Below are 22,392 nucleotides of genomic sequence, written 5' to 3'. Positions count from 1 at the left end.
TAACACAATGCACTGCTCTCTATGGCCATTGCAAGAGCTACTAGTGTGGCCACACCACTGCGCTGTCAGCTGTCAGTGTGGACAGACTACAGCGCTTTCCCTACTGCGTTCTACGAAGGCTAGTTTAAGTCAAAGTGTAGCCATACCCTCAGGCAAAGTCCTCACAGCTTTCCTCCAGTGATGAGGAATCTGGGCTGCTTGGAGAATTTTTACCTTATCAGCTCTCCCGTCCACGGACCCCAATCAAGAGAGGTCATAGAAAAGCTGCCTTGTCCTACTCCGAGGGTCCTGCCTCATGGTGCGTGAACCCCTGGATGGCACCACCCATGTCCTTTCCACCACAGTGGCAATATTGGGCTCCATGGGCTCATTATACTTGGGACCACACTTGTTATACCACTGCAGCTAGGCATGAGACCGGCACGGTACCACCAGCTGACAACCCTGCCACTGACTCCAAATACCAGGCAGCCCTGTCACAACCACAAGAGCAAGCACGGCCTGCCTCTAACCCGGTAGAACCAGTTGTTCCGCCAGATGAAGCATTGCTTCCTCCTCCCCTGATGTCTTCAGACGGCTTCTCAAAATTTCAAGACCTGTTTAAAAGAGTTGCCAATGAACTACGAATTAACCTGGAGGAAGTCCCTGAACAGCAGCATGAGCTAACCAACATTCTGCAGCCCTCTTCTTCTTCTAGAATTGCATTACCTATCAATGCAGCCCTTTTAGAACCTGCCAAGGCCATTTGGCAAACCCCGGCTGCAAGCCTGCCTACCTGTAAGAGAGCCTACCTGTAAGAGAGCAGACCAAAAGTACTTTATTCCTTCCAAGGGCTCGGAATTCCTGTTTACTCGTTGGTAGTAGATGCAGTTAACCAAAAGAACAAACACCAATTTCCCTGCTCCTCCACTTCCGACAAGGACAGTAAGCGATTAGATCTGCTTGGACGTAAGGTATACGCTTCTTCCACGTTGCAGTTTTGCATTGCTAATTAAGCTGTTCTAGCAAAGTGCGATGTTAGGAGTGATGTGTAACTTGTTTGTATCTGTGTATAAGAATGCATCCCTGAGTGGATATCTTTGTCCAGCCTAGGGGGCAGTGGAAAGTCCCACCACTGACTGAGCTGAGTCCATTGCCAGGGGATACATATTCGTAGTACGTCCTCTAGAGTAAAGTCTAGAGGGAACTATTACTGTGCTTCGTTTGACAATAAACCTGGCCAACGTGCCTTCGTACCTTACTAGAGTCTGTGGTCATTGGGGGTTCTCTTGGAATCTGCTGTGTCAGCTATCTGCGCAGAGCTGGGGCAGCACACAGAGGGAACACAGGCACACAGCCGATTGATACCAACATTGAACAGAGCAGAGCACCACACCGGGAGCGTCTGACAACAGCCACTTGCTCCCTCTGACACCTCTCTATGAAAACAGCATTCTTAGTGGCAATCACCTCTGCCAGACGTGCAGGAGAAATAGCAGCTCTCATGGCAGACCCACCTTATACACTATTTTTTAAGGACAAGGTTACTCTCCGACTACACCCCAAATTTCTTCCAAAGGTGCATTCATCATTCCACATCAATGAGCCGATACACCTACCATCCTTCTTTCCTAAACGACATGCAAATTCTTTTGAATCCACAATGCATACATTAGATGTACGCAGGGCTTTGTCCTTCTAGGACAATGTGTCCTAGATGGTGTCGCCAGGAGGGCTTTGGCTTCCTTGACCACGGGATGCTATTCGAGGAAGGACTGCTAGGCAGAGATGGCGTTCACCTTTCGAGGAGAGGAAAGACCCTATTTGGACACAGACTGGCTAACCTAGCGAGGAGGACTTTAAACTAGGTTCGACGGGGACAGGTGAGCAAAGCCCACAGGTAAGTGGGGAACATGGAGACCTGGGAGATGGGTCGGAAACAAGAGGGAGTGTGGGCTATAATGGCAGAGAGAAAGGAGGGTCAGGGCAAAACTGGGAGGCAAGATCGAACCAGTATCTTAGATGCCTATATACAAATGCGAGAAGTATGGGTAATAAGCAGGAAGAACTGGAACTGCTAATAAATAAATACAACTATGACATTGTTGGCATCACTGAAACTTGGTGGGATAATACACATGATTAGAATGTTGGTGTGGATGGGTACAGCTTGCTCAGGAAGGATAGACAGGGGAAAAAGGGAGGAGGTGTTGCCTTATATATTAAAAATGTACACACTTGGACTGAGGTGGAGATGGACATAGGAGACGGAAGTGTTGAGAGTCTCTGGGTTAGGCTAAAAGGGGTAAAAAACAAGGGTGATGTCATGCTAGGGGTCTACTACAGGCCACCTAACCAGGTGGAAGAGGTGGATGAGGCTTTATTTAAACAACTAACAAAATCATCCAAAGCCCAAGATTTGGTGGTGATGGGGGACTTCAACTATCCAAATATATGTTGGGAAAATAACATAGCGGGGCACAGACTATCCAACAAATTCTTGGACTGCATTGCAGACAACTTTTTATTTCAGAAGGTTGAAAAAGCTACTGGGGGAAGCTGTTCTAGACTTGATTTTAACAAATAGGGAGGAACTCATTGAGAATTTGAAAGTAGAAGGCAGCTTGGGTGAAAGTGATCATGAAATCATAGAGTTTGAAATTCTAAGGAAGGGTAGAAGGGAGTACAGCAAAATAAAGACAATGGATTTCAGGAAGGTGGATTTTGGTAAGCTCAGAGATCTGATAGGTAAGGTCCCATGGGAATCAAGACTGAGGGGAAAAACGACTGAGGAGAGTTGGCAGTTTTTCAAAGGGACACTATTAAGGGCCCAACAGCAAGCTATTCCGCTGGTTAGGAAAGATAGAAAATGTAGCAAAAGACCACCTTGGCTTAACCACGAGATCTTGCATGATCTAAAAAATAAAAAGGAGTCATATAAAAAATGGAAACTAGGACAGATTACAAAGGATGAATATAAACAAATAACACAGGAACGCAGGGGCAAGATTAGAAAGGTAAAGGCACAAAATGAGCTCAAATTAGCTACGGGAATAAAGGGAAACAAGAAGACTTGTTATCAATACATTGGAAGCAAGAGGAAGACCAAAGACAGGGTAGGCCCATTGCTCAGTGAAGAGGGAGAAACAGTAACAGGAAACTTGAAAATGGCAGAGATGCTTAATGACTTCTTTGTTTCGGTCTTCACTGAGAAGTCTGAAGGAATGCCTAACATACTGAATGCTAATGGGAAGGGGGTAGGTTTAGCAGATAAAATAAAAAAAGAACAAGTTAAAAATCACTCAGAAAAGGTAGATGCCTGCAAGTCACCCGGGCCTGATGAAATGCATCCTAGAATACTCAAGGAGCTAATAGAGGAGGTATCTGAGCCTCTAGCTATTATCTTCGGAAAGTCATGGGAGACTTCTGTGCCAGGGAAGATAATGGAGCAAGTAATTAAGGAAATCATCTGCAAACACTTGGAAGGTGGTAAGGTGACAGGGAATAGCCAGCATGGATTTGTAAAGAACAAATTGTGTCAAATCAATCTGATAGCTTTCTTTGATAGGATAACGAGCCTTGTGGATAAGGGAGAAGCTGTGGATGTGGTATACCTAGACTTTAGTAAGGCATTTGATACGGTCTCGCATGATATTCTTATCGATAAACTAGGCAAATACAATTTAGATGGGGCTACTATAAGGTGGGTGCATAATTGGCTGGATAACCGTACTCAGAGAGTTGTTATTAATGGTTCCCAATCCTGCTGGAAAGACAAAACAAGTGGGGTTCTGCAGGGGTCTGTTTTGGGACGGGCTCTGTTCAATATCTTCATTAACAACTTAGATATTGGCATAGAAAGTACGCTTATTAAGTTTGCGGATGATACCAAACTGGGAGGGATTGCAACTGCTTTGGAGGACAGGGTCATAATTCAAAATGATCTGGACAAATTGGAGAAATGGTCTGAGGTAAACAGGATGAAGTTTAACAAAGACAAATGCAAAGTGCTCCACTTAGGAAGGAACAATCAGTTTCACACATACAGAATGGGAAGAGACTGTCTAGGAAGGAGTACGGCAGAAAGGGATCTAGGGGTTCTAGTGGACCACAAGCTAAATATGAGTCAACAGTGTGATGCTGTTGCAAAAAAAGCAAACATGATTCTGGGATGTATTAACAGGTGTGTTGTGAGCAAGACACGAGAAGTCATTCTTCCACTCTACTCTGCGCTGGTTAGGCCTCAACTGGAGTATTGTGTCCAGTTCTGGGCACCGCATTTCAAGAAAGATGTGGAGAAATTGGAGAGGGTCCAGAGGAGAGCAACAAGAATGATTAAAGGTCTTGAGAACATGACCTATGAAGGAAGGCTGAAAGAATTGGGTTGTTTAGTTTGGAAAAGAGAAGACTGAGAGGGGACATGATAGCAGTTTTCAGGTATCTAAAAGGGTGTCATAAGGAGGAGGGAGAAAACTTGTTCACCTTAGCCTCTAAGAATAGAACAAGAAGCAATGGGCTTAAACTGCAGCAAGGGAGGTTTAGGTTGGACATTAGGAAAAAGTTCCTAACTGTCAGGATGGTTAAACACTGGAATAAACTGCCTAGGGAGGTTGTGGAATCTCCATCTCTGGAGATATTTAAAAGTAGGTTAGATAATTGTCTATCAGGGATGGTCTAGATAGTATTTGGTCCTGCCATGAAGGCAGGGGACTGGACTCAATGACCTCTCGAGGTCCCTTCCAGTCCTAGAATCTATGAATCTATTTGGATAGAATTAAGCCCTTTAGGAACTCTTCTAGACTATTTGTCTCCAAGGGGGGAGGGATAGCTCAATGGTTTGAGCATTGTCCTGCTAAACCCAGGGTTGTGAGTTCAATCCTTGAGGAGGCCACTTAGGGATCTGTGGCAAAAATCAGTACTGCTAGTGAAGGCAAGGGGCACTGGACTCAATGACCTTTCAAGGTCCCTTCCAGTTCTAGGAGATAGGATATCTTTATTTATTTATTGCAGAGCACTCCAAAGGGACACCTATTTCTACCCAGAGACTTTCAAACTGGATTTCTGAGTGTATCCAACTGTGCTATCAGATAAAGAAAGTTATGCCTCCAGCCGGCATCAGAACTCACTCCACTAGATCTGTTGCTACCTCCATCGCTTTTTTATGCAAAGTTCCTCTGGCTGACATCTGTAAAGCAGCCACTTGGTCTTCTGAACACACATTTGTTAAGCATTACACCCTTACTCAAGGCCCTCTCTCTGATACACAATTAGGCAGAGCTGTATTATCTACTGCATTCCTACCAGATCCGAAGCCCTACCTACTTGAGATACACTGCTTTTAAGTCACCTGGAGTGGAGCACCCACAGGGACACCTCTCAAAGAAGAAGAGGAGGTTACTCACCTTGTGCAGTAACTGACGTCCCTCTTCCCCTCTACTTTGGAGTTGGGGTAGCCTCCATTGTAGAGAAGGAACTGAGGAGACCAGTCGTGCACGCGTATTATTAACGTACACTCAGAATGGGGGGTGGGGAGGTGGGCTCTGTGCATGCACGACCGGTATGAGTACTGCTGTAAAAATCTCCAAGTGAAGGCGCAGGGATACACCAACACCTGGAGTGGAGCACCCACAGGGACACTCATCTCGAAGAATGTCAGTTATTGCACAGGGTGAGTAGCCTCCTCCTGTGATGGTGATTTTAGGCCATCTTTGTGCCCTCTTGATTCTAGGCTGCTCCCAGGGCTGGAGAGGTGCAGGTGTAACTTAAACAATCCCCAGGGTCCTAAATAATGGCAGCCATCCCAGGCTGCCCCAATAGGCCATAGAGCTATCTGAAATCTTCATAGTGCTGTTGGCCATGCTTCTATCCCAGCACACCTTCTACACCAAGGGTCCTCAACCTTTTTCTTTCTGAGGCCCCCCAACATGCTATAAAAATTCCATAGCCCACCAGTGCCATAACAACTGTTTTTCTGCATATCAAGTAGATTAAAAGCTGGTGTTGAGGGTAACAAGATGGGCAATTGCCCAGGGCCCCATACCACAGGGGGCCCCATGAAGTTAAGTTGCTTGGGCTTTGCCTTTCAGCCCTGGGTGGCAGGGTTCGGGCTTCAGCTTTTTGCCCTGGGCCCTGAGTCTAATGTCGGCCTTGCTCTCTGGTTTATTTTGGTGGACCCCCTGAAATATGCTCGTGACCCCTTAGGGGTCCCCAGACCACTGGTTGAGAACCACTTTTCTACACAACAGCTTGCAAGGTGTCCATGAAAGGCAGCCTTATGGCTCTCTCTTCAGTGCCTGTTCTGGCAGAATCCTCCCCTGTCTCGAACTGGAGCCTTTAGTGCCTTTTGTGCTACATCGGCTCTTTTACTTAGCTTAAAAGAGCCAGAGTAGGGGGTGAGGATCTCTTCATGTCTTTCAGACAAGTTATTCATTCAATAGGGTCAAAGTCAAGCATGCAAAAATCATAAATCAGCTCTCCCCACCAAATTACAGGACTTTTAATAATACATTTTGGGTTATTTTACGTGCCTTCTGGTTTTTGGAATACATTCAAGTTACGTTTTCAAACTTTTCTCTGCAACCATGAGGGCTAGAAACTTACTTTATTCATCAAAAAAGCAACAGAGGGTCCTGTGGCACCTTTAAGACTAACAGAAATATTGGGAGCATAAGCTTTCGTGGGTAAGAACCTCACTTCTTCAGATGCAAGTAATGGAAATTTCCAGAGGCAGGTATAAATCAGTATGGAGATAACGAGGTTAGTTCAATCAGAGAGGGTGAGGTGCTCTGCTAGCAGTTGAGGTGTGAACACCAAGGGAGGAGAAACTGCTTCTGTAGTTGGATAGCCATTCACAGTCTTTGTTTAATCCTGATCTGATGGTGTCAAATTTGCAAATGAACTGGAGGTCAGCAGTTTCTCTTTGGAGTCTGGTCCTGAAGTTTTTTTGCTGTAAGATGGCTACCTTTACATCTGCTATTGTGTGGCCAGGGAGGTTGAAGTGTTCTCCTACAGGTTTTTGTATATTGCCATTTCTGATATCTGACTTGTGTCCACTTATCCTCTTGCGTAGTGACTGTCCAGTTTGGCCAATGTACATACCAGAGGGGCATTGCTGGCACATGATGGCATATATAACATGGGTGGATGTGCAGGTGAATGAGCCGATGATGTTGTAGCTGATCTGGTTAGGTCCTGTGATGGTGTTGCTGGTGTAGATATGTGGGCAGAGTTGGCATCAAGGTTTGTTGCATGGGTTGGTTCCTGAGTTAGAGTTGTTATGGTGCGGTGCGTGGTTGCTGGTGAGAATATGCTTAAGGTTGGCGGGTTGTCCTGTGGGCGAGGACTGGCCTGCCTTCCAAGGTCTGTGAAAGTGAGGGATCATTGTCCAGGATGGGTTGTAGATCACTGATGATGCGTTGGAGAGGTTTAAGCTGAGGACTGTAGGTGATGGCCAGTGGAGTTCTGTTGGTTTCTTTTTTGGGCCTGTCTTGTAGCAGGAGGCTTCTGGGTATACATCTGGCTCTGTTGATTTGTTTCTTTATTTCCTTGTGTGGGTATCGTAGTTTTGAGAATGCTTGGTGAAGACCTTGTAGGTGTTGGTCTCTGTCTGAGGGGTTGGAGCAGATGCGGTTGTACCTCAGCGCTTGGCTGTAGACGATGGATCGTGTGGTGTGTTCGGGGTGGAAGCTGGAGGCATGAAGGTAGGCGTAGCGGTCTGTGGGTTTTCGGTATAGGGTGGTGTTAATGTGGCCATCACTTATTTGTACTGTGGTGTCTAGGAAGTGGACCTCCCGTGTAGATTGGTCCAGGCTGAGGTTGACGGTGGGGTGGAAGCTGTTGAAATCATGGTGGAATTCTTCCAGGGTCTCCTTCCCATGGGTCCAGATGATGAAGATGTCATCAATGTAGCATAGGTAGAGAAGGGGCGTGAGTGGACGAGAGCTGAGGAAGCGTTGTTCCAGGTCAGCCATAAAAATGTTGGCATATTGTGGAGCCATGCGGGTGCCCATAGCGGTGCCACTGGTCTGGGGGTATATATTGTCACCAAATTTGAAATAATTGTGCGTGAGGATAAAGTCACAGAGCTCAGCAACAAGTTGTGCTGTGACATCATCAGGGATACTGTTCCTGACAGCTTGTATTCCATCCGTGTGTGGGATGTTTGTGTAGAGAGCCTCTACATCCATGGTGGCTAGGATGGTGTTTTCTGGGAGGTCACCAATGCATTGTAGTTTTCTCAGGAAATCTGTGGTGTCACGGAGATAGCTGGGAGTGCTGGTAGCGTAGGGTCTGAGTAGGGAGTCCACATATCCAGACAGTCCTTCAGTGAGAGTGCCAGTGCCCGAGATGATGGGGCGTCCAGGATTTCCAGGTTTGTGGATCTTGGGTAGTAGATAGAATAACCCCGGTCGGGGCTCTAAGGGTATGTTGATTTGTTCCTGTGTTAGTGTAGGGAGTGTCCTGAGTAGATGGTGCAGTTTCTTAGTGTATTCCTCAGTGGGATCTGAGGAAAGTGGCCTGTAGAATTTGGTATTGGAGAGTTGTCTGGCAGCCTCCTTCTGGTAGTCTGACCTGTTCATGATGACAACAGCACCTCCTTTATCAGCCTCGTTGATGATAATGTCAGGGTGGTTTCTGAGGCTGTGGATGGCATTGCGTTCTGCAGGACTTAGGTTATGAGGCAAGTGATGTTGTTTTTCCACAATTTCTGCCTGTGCACGATGGCGGAAGCATTCTATGTATAGGTCCAGACTGTCATGTGACTCCAGGAACTGTGCTGAAAAGAAAAGACGGTTACTCACTTTTGTAACTGTTGTTCTTTGAGATGTGTTGCTCATATCCATTCCAATTAGGTGTGCGTGTGCTGCATGCACGGCCGTCGGCTGGTCGTTGGAACTGTGGAGCTTTGCTTTGCTACTCTCCACTCTCCCTAGCATTTTTCCTACATAGTTTGTTAATAGTTGATAATTATAGCATAGTTTTAGAGTTAATAGTTATAGTTCTACTATAGTTGTTTGTATTAGTGGGGTTGGAAGGGGTTTCCCTCCTCCCCATCCTTTGCCTGGGCTCATGGCCAAGGCTCTGGGCTTTAAGCCCTGTGGCTCCTGCTCCAAGCCTATGCCAATGGGCGACCCCCACGATTCTTGCCTGAAGTGTCTGGGGGAATTGCACGAAGCAGAGAAGTGCAGGATCTGCAAGAGCTTTCGTCCCCGGACCAAGAAGGAGCAGGACTTTCGCTTAAGACAGCTCCTCATGGAGGCGGCTCTTAGCCCTCAAGCCTCCAACGGCGCGCCAAGAACTGGCATTGAGTGCTTCGATGCGCAGGAACAGCTTCAGTGGTAGGAACAGTACCGCGGTTAGACTCTGAGAGAGACCCGCGGCACCGACGTTCCCCAGCACCGCAGCCGACATCATTGGTCCAACACCGCTCTCACTCGCCTGGCCAGAAACGGCACTGGAAACCGGAAAAGGTGGGCCCACCTCAGGAAGCACCACCCTTTCCGGATCCGCCTGCAAAGCCGCGTCCCGCAGCGGAATGCCAAGGGGCACAATTGGCAGCTTCAGCACCATTGACTCCGGCACTGAGAGCAGAGAATTTTTACCCTAGCAACACCTGGTGGGTAGGCTGTGGAGCCCCCTGGAGTGGCACCTTCATGGCACTGGATATATACCTCAGCTGACTCAGCGCCCCCTCAGTTCCTTTTTCCTGGCTATTCCAACAGAGAGGGAGGGTTTGGAATTGATATGAGCAAGCACTTGAAGAACCACCACCAAATATCGTGAGACTTGACAACACTGTTCATAAGCTTAGCATAACTTGGTCCTTGCCCATGGGTCAGGACTGTGAGAACCATACCTTGTTGTGGGTCAGAATGGGTATACCACTGAACTGGCTGGGGGATAGAGTGTGTCCTGAAAAGGGCTATACTAAAGTACTACCTGCCCTGAAGTAAGAGGGGCGCAGGGAAGGAGTTTTACTGGGTCACATGCCCTGGTTTGCTCCCTATACCACTTCCAAGGGTTATCCTCAGATACAAAGAAGCATGAGGGGAATCAAAGAATTCAGGAAGTCCTAGGTTGAGAGATCAGTGACCACAGAAATGTGTTGATAGGTGGAGGCATGCAGATTTCCTTGATTTGGTTACCTGATACAGCTGATCAATTTGCCTGCATTTCCATCATGTTTCCAGTATGTCTGGTGCAGAGAGAATAATAGAAACCCTGCCTATGCTGGGTGGAGTCTTTTTTTTTATATCCTAGCAAGTAATAAGTCATTTTTGGAAGCATGGTGGGGTTAGGACAAGGATACTCATTTGTGGTCTATGTGTTTTTAGGGGTACCATCAGTTCTACTCACATGGTTTGGGACAGCATTTTTCCAGCTTGCGAATGATATAATTCTGCTGCTAAAGGGTGGCTTAAATGTTATTCCCACAAAGTTACCTGTCAGGGGACTGTGGCCTCACTGATCTGCAGGAAACATTTCTGCTGCACTTCCAAGTGGGGGGGGGGGGGGGGGGGGGGGGGGGGGAGGTGCAGCAACTGAGGACATAGCACAGTGGATTTAAACCTCTGGTCTGTGAACCTCTGGGAATCCACAGACTATGCCTAAGGGATTTTGCAAAAGGTGATTATGAAAAGTTTCAGATCCTAGAAAAGGCATTTTGTTTTTCTGATCAATCAAAACTATGTGAATACCCCCACCTACAGGTCAAAACCCGGGTCAAAATGGTCATTACCATAGTAGCCCATAGTTTAGTACCTTTTCTTATGCTGCGTCACATGCCAGGCTGAGCAGGGGTGCAACATTTATAGTCCTTGTTTGTGGCCTCACTCCCCTTCAGAAGGGGGGGTGACAGAAGAGGGGGAAAAGGGCTATTTTGAAAGGACAACTCTTTGAAGAAAAGACGGTTACTCACCGTTGTAACTGTTGTTCTTCGAGATGTGTTGCTCATATCCATTCCATTAGGTGTGTGCGCGCGCCGCGTGCACGATCGTCGGAAGATTTTCTACCCTAGCAACACCGGCGGGTCGGCTGTGGAGCCCCCTAGAGTGGCGCCTTCATGGCGCTGAATATATACCCCAGCCGACCCGGCGCCCCCTCAGTTCCTTCTTGCCGGCTACTCCGACAGTGGGGACGGGGGGCGGGTTTGGAATGGATATGAGCAACACATCTCGAAGAACAACAGTTACAACGGTGAGTAACCGTCTTTTCTTCTTCGAGTGCTTGCTCATATCCATTCCATTAGGTGACTCCCAAGCCCAACTTAGGTGGTGGGGTCGGAGTGAGACATTGCTGTGTGCAAAACCGCTGATCCGAAGGCAGCATCGTCCCTGGACTGCTGCACTAGTGCATAGTGAGCTGTAAACGTGTGGACTGATGACCAAACCGCCGCTCTACAAATGTCCTGTATCGGAACATGTGCCAGGAAAGCAGTCGAGGAGGCTTGGGCCCTCGTGGAGTGAACGGTGAGGTGCGGTGCTGAGACACCTGCCAGGTCATAGCAAGTCCGGATGCAAGACGTAATCCAGGAGGATAGGCGTTGTGAGGAGACCGGTGAGCCTTTCATTCGGTCGGCCACTGCGACGAAGAGTTGCGTCGTCTTTCTAAAGTGCTTTGTGCGGTCAATATAGAAGGCCAGGGCCCTTCGCACGTCCAGGGAATGCAAACGTTGATCCTGGCGAGTAGCATGTGGTTTAGGGTGAAAGACCGGGAGAAATATATCCTGGTTGATATGAAATGGAGAAACCACCTTAGGGAGAAAGGCAGGATGTGGACGAAGCTGCACTTTATCCTTATGGAAAACTGTGTAAGGGGGCTCGGACGTAAGCGCCCTGAGTTCAGAAACGCGCCTTGCTGAGGTGATGGCTACGAGGAAGGCTGTCTTCCAGGATAGGTATAGAAGTGAACAGGTGGCCAGTGGCTCGAATGGAGGACCTGTGAGCTTGGAGAGAACCAGGTTGAGGTCCCACGTCGGAACGGGCTGACGTTGTTGTGGGTACATCCGGTCTAAGCCCTTGAGGAATCTAACGACCATCGGGTTAGAGAATACCGAAGACGCGAGTTCCCCTGGGTGAAAGGCCGATATAGCGGCCAGGTGAACTCTAATTGAAGATATCGCCAACCCCTGCTGCTTTAGGGAGAGGAGATATTCCAAAATGAGAGGAATAGGTGCCTGCAACGGGGACGTGGCTCGTTGTTCGCACCAACAGGAGAACCGCTTCCACTTGGCCAGGTACGTGGTGCGTGTTGAGGGCTTCCTACTGCTCAGCAGAATCTGTTGAACAGAGTGCGAGCATTGCTGCTCTGCCTGGGTGAACCATGGAGCAGCCACGCCGTGAGGTGGAGTGATTGCAGGTCGGGGTGACGCAGCCGGCCGTGGTCCTGCGTGATGAGATCCGGATACAATGGAAGCGGGATCGGTGTCTGAACCGAGAGTTCCAACAGCGTGGTGTACCAATGTTGTCTCGGCCACGCTGGAGCGACCAGAATTACCTGTGCCTGGTCTCTGCGCAATTTGAGCAGTACCTTGTGGACCAGAGGAAACGGAGGGAAGGTGTAAAACAGGTGGTCTTTCCAGGGAAGGAGAAACGCATCCGAGAGGGAGCCTGGAGCTCGACCTTGCAGGGAGCAGAACACGTGGCACTTCCTGTTGTCTCGGGATGCAAACAGGTCTATCTGGGGAAACCCCCACCTCTGGAAGATGGAATGTATAATGTCCGGACGGATAGACCACTCGTGCGTCTGGAAGGACCTGCTGAGTCGATCCGCTAGAGTGTTCTGGACTCCAGGGAGGAACGATGCCGTGAGGTGGATTGAGTGGGCGATGCAGAAGTCCCACAGGCGAATGGCCTCTTGGCATAGAATTGACGAACGTGCTCCTCCTTGCTTGTTGATGTAAAACATGGCCGTGGTGTTGTCGATGAGAACTAACACACAGCGGCCACGTAGGAGGTTGAGAAATGCCTGGCACGCCAGGCGCACCGCCATCAGTTCCCGAACATTGATGTGCAGGGCTAGTTGGGGTGCAGTCCACAGGCCCTGGGTATGGTGCTCGTTGAGATGGGCGCCCCAACCCAGAGATGAAGCGTCTGTGACCAGGTGCAGAGAGGGTTGTGGGGCGTGAAACGGCATCCCCTCGCAAACCACACTGTGATCTAGCCACCAGGTGAGGGAGGTCAGGACCGAGTTCGGGACCGTGACCACCATGTTCAGGCTGTCCCGATGTGGGCGGTATACCGATGACACCCAGGTCTGGAGTGGGCGAAGCCGAAGTCTGGCATGCCTGGTTACGTACGTGCAGGAAGCCATGTGGCCCAGCAGGGTGAGGCACGACCTCACCGTGGTAGTTGGGAAGGCCCTGAGCCCTTGAATGAGGCTCGTGATGGTACAAAAGCGGTTGTCTGGCAGGATGGCTTGTGCACGTCTGGAGTCTAGGACTGCGCCGATGAATTCTATTCTCTGGGTAGGTTCCAGAGTGGATTTGTCCTTGTTGAGCAAGATGCCCAACTCGTTGAATGTGTGCACTATTATGTGGACGTGAGCTTGAACTTGCTCTTTGGTGCGACCGCGTACCAGCCAGTCGTCTAGGTACGGGAACACCTGTATCCCTTGTCGACGAAGGTACGCTGCCACGACAGCCATACATTTCGTGAACACCCGTGGGGCCGAGGATAGGCCGAAGGGAAGGACTGCAAATTGGTAGTGCACCGCGTTTACCACGAATCGCAGGAAGCGTCTGTGAGGTGGGTAAATTGAGATGTGAAAGTATGCGTCTTTCATGTCGAGGGCGGCGAACCAGTCTCCAGGATCGAGGGAAGGGATAATGGCCCCCAAAGAGACCATGCGGAACTTCAACTTTACTACGAATCTGTTGAGTCCGCGCAAGTCCAAGATGGGTCGCAGACCTCCTTTGGACTTGGGGATCAGGAAGTAACGGGAATAAAATCCCCTGCCCCTTAACTCTATCGGAACCTCCTCTATGGCCCCCATGGCCAGGAGCGTAGAAACCTCCTGAATAAGAAGTTGCTCGTGAGAAGGGTCCCTGAAGAGGGACGGGGAAGGGGGGGAGGAGGGGGGATTGAAGAAAACTGGATAGCGTATCCCCTCTCCACCGTGCGGAGGACCCAACGGTCCGAAGTTATAAGGGACCAAGCACGGTGGAAGTGGGAGAGGCGATCCCGAAAGGAGGGGGCTGGATCCTGGGGGATGACTGGGGCGCCGTCCTCGACCGCACCTTCAAAAGTTCTGCCTGGGGCCTGAAGGTGGTCTAGGTGGCCCTTGGTTCTGGCCGGGTTGAGGGCCGGTCCACCTTCTTCTACCACCTCGCCCTCGCCTCCGGGCCGAGTCCTGTCTCTGACGAGGCAGGGGGGGGGTAGAAGCGCTGAGGCTGCGGCCTAAATGGCCTGCGCTGAGGGCCCACAACATGCATCCCCAGGGAGCGCATGATTGTTCTCGAGTCCTTGAGGCTCTGCAGGCGAGAGTCCGTCTTATCTGAGAACAATCCATGACCCTCAAAGGGGAGATCTTGTAGGGTTTGCTGCAGCTCCGGAGGCAAACCCGAAACCTGAAGCCAGGAGATCCTGCGCATAGCGATACCCGAAGCCAGGGTCCTCGCAGCTGAGTCTGCAATGTCCAAGGAGGCCTGCAAGGAGGTCCGAGCCACCTTCTTGCCCTCCTCTACCATGGCTCCAAACTCTTCCCTGGACTCTTGGGGAATCAACTCCTTAAACTTCCCCATAGAGTTCCAGGAGTTGAAATTGTAGCGGCTCAGTAGCGCCTGTTGGTTCGCCGCTCTAAGTTGTAGCCCTCCGGCTGAGTAAACCTTACGGCCAAACAGATCAAGCCGCTTAGCCTCTTTTGATTTAGGCGCTGCAGCCTGCTGGCCGTGGCGCTCTCGTGCATTCACTGATTCCACCACCAGTGAACACGGTTGGGGGTGGGTATACAAGTACCCACAGTCCTTAGACGGGACAAAGTATTTCCTTTCCACCCCTCTCGCTGTGGGTGGAATAGAGGCAGGAGTTTGCCATATCGTATCCGCATTCGTTTGGATCGTGCGGATCAGGGGTAACGCCACCCTCGATGGGGCATCCGCTCCAAGGATATTCACGATCGGGTCGTGCACCTCCACTATCTCCTCCGCCTGCAGGTCCATATTACGGGCCATCCTACGCAGGAGATCCTGGTGAGCCCGAAGATCTATCGGAGGGGGACCCGTACATGAAGTGCCCGCCACTGCCTCATCCGGAGAGGAGGAGGAGGATGCCTCCGGTGGTACTGGATCCAAGGGGGGGTCCTGATCCCCCTGCTCTTGGGCCGGAGCATCACCTGCACTTGGGTCCATGGTGTCGGGTGGCGTGGACACGGAAGCCTCCATGCCTCCTGGCGGAGGCCGAGAGATGGTGGATTCTGGGGCCCTTCTGACCGAGTGACCCGAGCGAGAGGTCGATGGTATTGGAGCCCCTTGCTCCTGGTGGTACGCCCACGGGGTCCAAAACGACCAGTGAGATGGTCCATGAGAGTGGTCCTCTGCCATCTCCTGCCAATGGCCCAAGTTTCGTTCCTCGGCCTGCCCTTGAGGGGGGTATGCCGATCTCGACAGGTCCTCCGAGGAGCGAGACACCGATCTTGACGGCCATGGCGGTGCCGAGAGAGATGAAACGATCCCCGTGGGCTGCGGTGCCGCACGGTGCCGGTCCGGAGATGATCTATCTCTGCGCGGTGCCGGCGATCGGTGCCGGGACCGCGACCGGTGCCGATGACCTCGTCGGTGCCGGGAGTCGGATCTGGACCTCGACGAGGACCTGGAGTATGCCCGGTGCCGGGAGCGGCCCCTCGACGTCGAGCGTCGACCGTAGCGGTGCCGAGAACTACGTCTCGACGTTGATCGGTGCCGACGATCATATCGGTGCCAAGACGTAGAGCGGTGCCGCGAAGAAGATCTTGGCCGCGAGTACGACCGGTGCCGAGACGATATTCGGTGCCGGGACTGCGAGCGGCGTGGGGACCTGCTTCGGGACCTGGATCGGTGCCGAGGTTCCAGCCCTTGTGATGGAGGGCGCATCAAGGCAGGTTTCCCTCTCGACTGGACCGGGCGAGTCAACGGTGCAGTCGGTGCCGGTGGTTGGGGCGGTGCCGGCTCCGTGAGAGCTATTAAGTCTCTCGCCGCCGCGAAGGTCTCTGGAGTCGACGGGAGACACTGTATCACCGCCGGCCTCGGTGGAGACGCTATTTGCACCGGACTCAACGGCCTCGGCGCCGGAGTCGACGGTGCTGGAGGCACCTGTTTTCGTTGCTCCACCGGCGGACGCGGCTCTACCCCCGGCACTGGGGGAGCCGGCGTCTTCGGCACGGATGTCCCCGTCTTATGGGCTTTTTTATGCCCTGGGGATAATGACCGGCGCCGAGGCACTTGCTGTGCTTGCGGTGCCGACGAGGTCCGGTGCCGGGGAGGCTTGTCTGACGCCACTCGCGTGGTCGTCATAGCCGGTGCCGCCGGGGCACTGCGCACCGAGGTGCTAGGCGCCGGAGCCTGGCCCGTAGAAGGAGTGTCCGGGCTAAGTGCCGCCTCCATCAGGAGTTGCCTGAGCCGAAAGTCCCGCTCCTTCTTGGTCCTTGGTTTGAAGGCCTTACAGATCTTGCATTTATCTGTTTGGTGGGACTCTCCCAGGCACTTCAAACAGGAGTCGTGCGGGTCGCTCGTGGGCATAGGCTTAGCGCAGGAGGCGCACTGCTTGAAGCCGGGAGCGTTGGGCATGAGCCCGGCCCCGCGGCCGGGGGAGAAAGGGGGAGACTACCCCCTTAATCCCCTGAACTACAATAACAACTAGAACAACTTTAAAACTATTTAACTACAAACACTAGAACTACAACTATAACTATAACTGCGAATGACTAACTAAGCTAGGGAGAGTGGAGAACAGCTAAGCAGCGCTCCACAGTTCCAACGACCGTCAGGGGCGGTAAGAAGGAACTGAGGGGGCGCCGGGTCGGCTGGGGTATATATTCAGCGCCATGAAGGCGCCACTCTAGGGGGCTCCACAGCCGACCCGCCGGTGTTGCTAGGGTAGAAAATCTTCCGACGATCGTGCACGCGGCGCGCACACACCTAATGGAATGGATATGAGCAAGCACTCGAAGAAGAAGTTATGTGCCAGCCTTGCTGAGGCATAAACTTAATCCTAAAATTTCTTCAGCGGTAGCTTGGTCCCAAGAATTAGCAAAGATGCCAACCTTGCTCTGACACTTCTAGGATTGCTTATATATATATATATATATATAAAGTGATTGCTGGACCCCCACAAATGAGGACCTCTCTCCTATGTCTGTGGAGAAGGGGGCCTGCCCGTCTCCTCCCCCCAAACAGGGAGAAGGGATAAATTGACCCCTGGAAAGCTGCCCTCCTATGCTGCCTAGGGTCCTTAATTACCTTAGCCAGGCTCAGACCTGGACCTCCTTTCTGCTGTCATATTCCCTCTCTGGCTTCTCCTCCACTGCAGAGAGCAGTGAGGGTCTGAGAAGAGGAAAGCCTGATGTCAGGGGGTTTGAAATGCTGGATTCACCACTCAAGACACAGGCTGCAGTGTTCTAACTGCCCCCGGTGGACCCTCCTAGCACCCTCTAGATACTAAAGAGTGCATTAACATAGCACAGCAGAGTCCAGAAGGGGAGGGAAGGTGGGAGTGTTAGAGCACAACATGCAGCCTGGGGTTTGGGTGGTGAATCCAGCACCCAAACCCACTCATTGCTGCAGCTTGCCTCTTCAGGCCCTCATTACACAGTCTAAATCTATATCACCCCCTGCAGCTGCAGTGCTAATTACTATATTCACTGGATCATAGAGAGACATATATAAATGTATGGACATAAAAATACATAGTAGGTCAGACCAATGATCCATCCAGCCCTGTATCCTGTCTTCTGAGAGTGACCTATGCCAGGTGCTTCAAAGATAAAGAAAAGAACATGTGATTATTGAGTGATCCATTCCATCATCCACTCCCAGCTTCTGGCAACCAGCGGTTAGGGACACCAAGATCACCTATCCTCCTTGAGCTTGTCTAGTTCCTTTTTGAACCCCCTTATAGTTTTGGCCTTCACAACATCCCTGGCAATTAGTTCTACAGGCTGACTGTGCATGGTGTGAAGTACTCTTTGTTTTATGCCTGCTGTCCAAGTTCATTGGGTGACCCCTGGTTTTTGTGTTATGTGAAGGAGTCAATAACATTTCCTCATTCACTGTCTCCCCACCAGTCATGATTTTATAGACCTTGCAAAGTTAGAAGATTTCAGCCTGAATTAGTAATTATGTTTAAAAAAAAAAAAAAGAAAATCAGGATTGTGGAAAATTGAGTGTTGATATTTCTGGATGTAGTGAATTAAACTATAGGGAGAACGTTGAGGAGTTAACAGCAGGGGTTCTCAAACTGGGGGTCAGGACCCCTCATGGGGTCACAAGATTATTACATGGGGGGGTCAAACTTTCAGCTTCCACCCCAAACCCCGCTTTGCCTCCAGCATTTGTAATGGTGTTAAATATATTTAAAAGGGTTTTTAGTTTATATTGGGGGGGGGGGAAGAATGTCGCACTCAGAGGCTTGCTATGTGAAAGGGGTCACCAGTACAAAAGTTTGAGAATCAATGGGTAACAGCATAGATTAATTCAAGACAAGAGTTCTGACAACACTAAGTTTCTTGAAGAAACTATTTTTAATTCAATTAAATTTAAACTATCAAAAAGTTCTGTAAGGGTGGGTAAAACATGCTGTGTCTTCCCATACATAAGATGTTAAACTATTTTCTATGCAAAAGAACTCTAGCACTATGATTGACACCTCCATAACAAATAACTTGTTTTAACTTTTACCCTGAATTTTATTTGGGCCTGCTCTTTCCCCTAACAGGACTGGGGGGGAGGGGAGGAGAACCCACACAAGTATCACACCAAGTTTGTCCCTTTGTACTGCCACTGTAACACTGCACTGCCTACATTTCTTCAGCTTAAACAGGGAATGCATATACTGAGGTTGGAATAGTGATCAGACTATGGTGAATGCAGTAAGCTACTATCAGATGATTTAGCCTAGTAGCAGCAGAACAGCACTGCCTTCTGAAACAGTTGAGTAGTAGTGTCTTTCCAGTATCATTCTAGCACTGTTGTTCCCAGCAGCATGTTAGAAACAAAAAGATCTCACCTATCTTGTATTGGACCAGCTGCTACTGGTAGGGTGACCAGATGTCCCGATTTTATAGGGACAGTCGCAATTTTTGGGTCTTTTTCATATATAGACTCCTATTACCCCCCACCCCCTGTCCCGATTTTTCACACTTGCTGTCTGGTCACCCTAGCTACTGGTGAGAACTACTGAGTTTACACAGAGCTCTTATTCAGGTCTGGGAAATATACTTGCACTGTCAGCTAAATGCAAGGTGGAACAGATTAAGCATAAGTAGTGAATACAATTCAAGGGACCATTCAAGGTGAAGTAGGGTGACCAGATCACCAAAGACAAATATCGGGACGCGGGGGGGGGGGGGGGGGTGACGTGGGGGGGCGTGGCGGGGGGCGGGGCCAAAAAAAAAAAAAACCTTCCTCCGCAAGCGCTGGAGGGAGGCCCGGGAGACTCAGGGGAAGCGCGGGGCCGGGGTAGTGAGAGTCCGGCCGGGTCCCTTGCAGGCAGGACTCAGTTGGGTGGTAGGGCGAGGAGGGGGGTGGCCCGCGGGGCCAGGCAGCGGCTGTTCTCCCCCCCGGGCAGCAGGACTCGGGAGCAGCCGCTGCTGCAGCTCCCACTGCCGCGGGGGAAGAAGCGGCCATGGCGCTCGGCGGCTGCGGCTCTGGCGCCCCCGCACCCCCCGAGCCGGGGCCTGCTGCGGGGACCCAGCAGCGCGTACGCTGGGCCCAGCCCCTGGCCAGTCGCGTCTGGGCTGCTGCCCAGCTGGTGCTATCCCGCGGCGGCCCCGGAGTGGGTGCAGCAGGCCCCAGCCCCCCCGTCCCGCAGGGGAACGAACGGGGCTGGGCTGCCGATGCCTCTGCCCCGGGGCCGCCGCGGGATAGCACCAGCTGGGCAGCCCAGACGTGCCTAGCCAGGGGCTGGGCCCAGCGTACGCGCTGCTGCAGGCCCCGGCTCGGGGGGTTCGGGGGCGCCAGAGCCGCCGAGCGCCATGGCCGCTTCCTCCCCCGTCGCCTGGCCCCGCGGGTCGCCCCCCTCCTCTCCCAACCACCGAACTGAGTCCTGCCTGCACTGGGCCAGGCCGGACTGTTACTCACCCCGGCCCCGCGCTTCCCCTGCGTCTCCCGGGCCTCCCTCCAGCGCTTGTGGAGGGAGGGGGAATGGTGAGCCCGGGGAAGAGGCGGGGATTCGGGGAGGGAGCCAATCGGGGGAGGAGGGGGCGGAGTCGGGGCAGGGGGGGGGGGGGCGCAAGCACTTCCGGGCTCGAGGCATTTCCTTGTTTGTCCGGTTGTCCCGACCGCACGTCGGTCGGGACGCGGGACAAACAAGGAAATATCGGGACGGTCCCGATAAAATCGGGACGTCTGGTCACCCTAAGGTGAAGTGGCCAGTTAACCCCTCTCCAGTCATTGGTGGGGGGAGTTAAGGGTTACAGACTGTAGTAATAAGTTAAATCGAGTGTCTGTTCAGTGTCTAGCAGAGACATGAATTTAAGCTCCCAAGCTCATAGTTTGAAGGTGTTGTGCAGGTTTCCTTTGAGAATGACTGACAAGTCAAATATAGAATGATTGGTTTGTGAAAAGCATTCACTCACAGGTCATGGTTTGGTTGTCATGTTTCTGAGAGTTTAATTCAAGAACATAGTGCTTGTCATTTCACCCATAGTGGTCCCTGTTAGAATGTGCCTACTTATGTTAAAGTCTGTTCAATCTTGTCTTTTAGCTGTGACAGTACCTTTTCCCAGACCTGAAGAAGAGCTCTTTGTAGCTTCTCTCACCAACAGAAGTTTTCTCCAGTAAGATATTACCTCACCCACCTGTCTTTCTAATATCCTGGGACTAACATGGCTACACCTCTGCATGCAAAAAGAAAAGGCACTTTAGCTGGAGGACATTCTCCTGGGTACGTTTTAGAAGCCCAATGTAAACAGAGGTATGAGAAGTCACAAAAGACTTACAATAGAAAGTGTTAGGCAACTAAAACAATTGAGGATTGTTTTATAAATGGTAATTGATTATCTTGTAACTCTAGTTTGCTTCCAGTGCTACATTCACTCAAATTCATTATAAACACTACTAAATTAGCATTTTTGTGAAGAAACAAAAACAGCTTCAGATACTGAATCTGTACTTTATGTAGGAGTAATATTACCTTAAATATCCTTAAACTGTGCTAGTTACAACTGTAACTGCACCAAAAGAGCATACTATCCCATGTGTAGGCTGCTTTGAGGGACAACATATGTTCATTCCCTCAGCAATTAAGCCCTCACATCGATCAAAGCGCTCTGAACTTGTGTGGAAGAGATGATCCTTCCTCACTTCCCACAGTTACAATCTTACCCCCAGTTGCTTGGCAGTGGACCATTTAAATGGGGGTAATTATTCTCCCCTCCCCACCCCAAGTGTGGTCATCATTTGTCCTATTATCGATTGGCTAGTGGTTCTCAAACTTTTGTACTGGTGACCCCTTTCACACAGCAAGCCTCTGAGTGTGACCCCCCCCATAAATTAAAAACACCCTTTTTATATATTTAACACCATTACAAATGCTGGAGGCAAAGTGGGGTTTGGGGTAGAGGCTAACAGCTCGCAACCCCCCACATAATAACCTCACAACCACGTTTGAGAAATCCAGGGGCAGATGGTTATGCCAAGACCTGGTAGAGGAGTGGGGCACATCACAGGCTCAATCCAGGGAAGAAGTTTGGGGGGAGCGTTTCTAGTAAGTTAGGTTTAACATAAGACCTTAACAAGTTCTAATATATCCTACCTCATCTCTCCTAAAAAACATTTGCCACAAAACCTCCACATGCACAGCTTTCCAGTTTAAAGGGTGATTTCAGCACACATGAAAATACTAGATAGTTACAAGGGCAGTGGCAGTGCAAGTTTTCCTATGCAACCCTGCCAGCGTTACACAACATTGACCTACTATATTCTCAAATCCCCATGCAGATCCAATTCATTTCCTGGTCAACCCCTCCAATTCCAAGTGTTGCGAACACTGGACCAGGACTTTAATGAATTAAGACCACACATTTCATTCAAGTCAAATAGCATTAGAAGGGTTGCTTCTGGCCACAAGCCTAGAATATCAGGGTTGGAAGGGACCTCAGGAGGTCATCTAGTCCAACCTGCTGCTCAAAGCAGGATCAATCCCCAGACAGATCAGATTTTTGCCCCAGATCCCTAAATGGCACCCTCAAGAATTGAACTCACAACCCTGGCTTTAGCAGGCC

At 50.6% G+C, this 22,392-nt stretch overlaps 1 protein-coding gene and 1 long non-coding RNA gene across 2 annotated transcripts; one reads left to right on the top strand and one right to left on the bottom strand.

The window, feature by feature from the left end:
* Positions 1-6,565: 6,565 nt before the first annotated feature.
* LOC135974137 (serine/arginine repetitive matrix protein 2-like) lies at positions 6,566-19,461 on the bottom strand. Its single transcript, XM_065560797.1, has 2 exons — positions 10,898-19,461; positions 6,566-8,755 (listed from the first exon to the last, which is right to left on the bottom strand). The coding sequence occupies exon 1, from the start codon at positions 16,736-16,738 to the stop codon at positions 14,297-14,299; it is 2,442 nt and encodes an 813-aa protein (XP_065416869.1). The 5' UTR covers positions 16,739-19,461; the 3' UTR covers positions 6,566-8,755; positions 10,898-14,296.
* Positions 19,329-20,722, top strand: LOC135974138 (uncharacterized). Its single transcript, XR_010591327.1, has 2 exons — positions 19,329-19,461; positions 20,530-20,722. It is a non-coding gene; the product is annotated as an uncharacterized LOC135974138 (long non-coding RNA).
* The last annotated feature ends 1,670 nt before the right edge of the window (positions 20,723-22,392 follow it).

The sequence above is a fragment of the Chrysemys picta genome, chromosome 11 (assembly GCF_011386835.1).
Source record: "Chrysemys picta bellii isolate R12L10 chromosome 11, ASM1138683v2, whole genome shotgun sequence".
Lineage (NCBI taxonomy): Eukaryota > Metazoa > Chordata > Testudines > Emydidae > Chrysemys > Chrysemys picta.
This window is presented reverse-complemented; position numbering and strand designations above follow the sequence as displayed.

Bases quoted from the DNA above. Each gene is read 5' to 3' on its own strand.
- LOC135974137 (XM_065560797.1), bottom strand. From the start codon at position 16,738: ATGCCCAACGCTCCCGGCTTCAAGCAGTGCGCCTCCTGCGCTAAGCCT.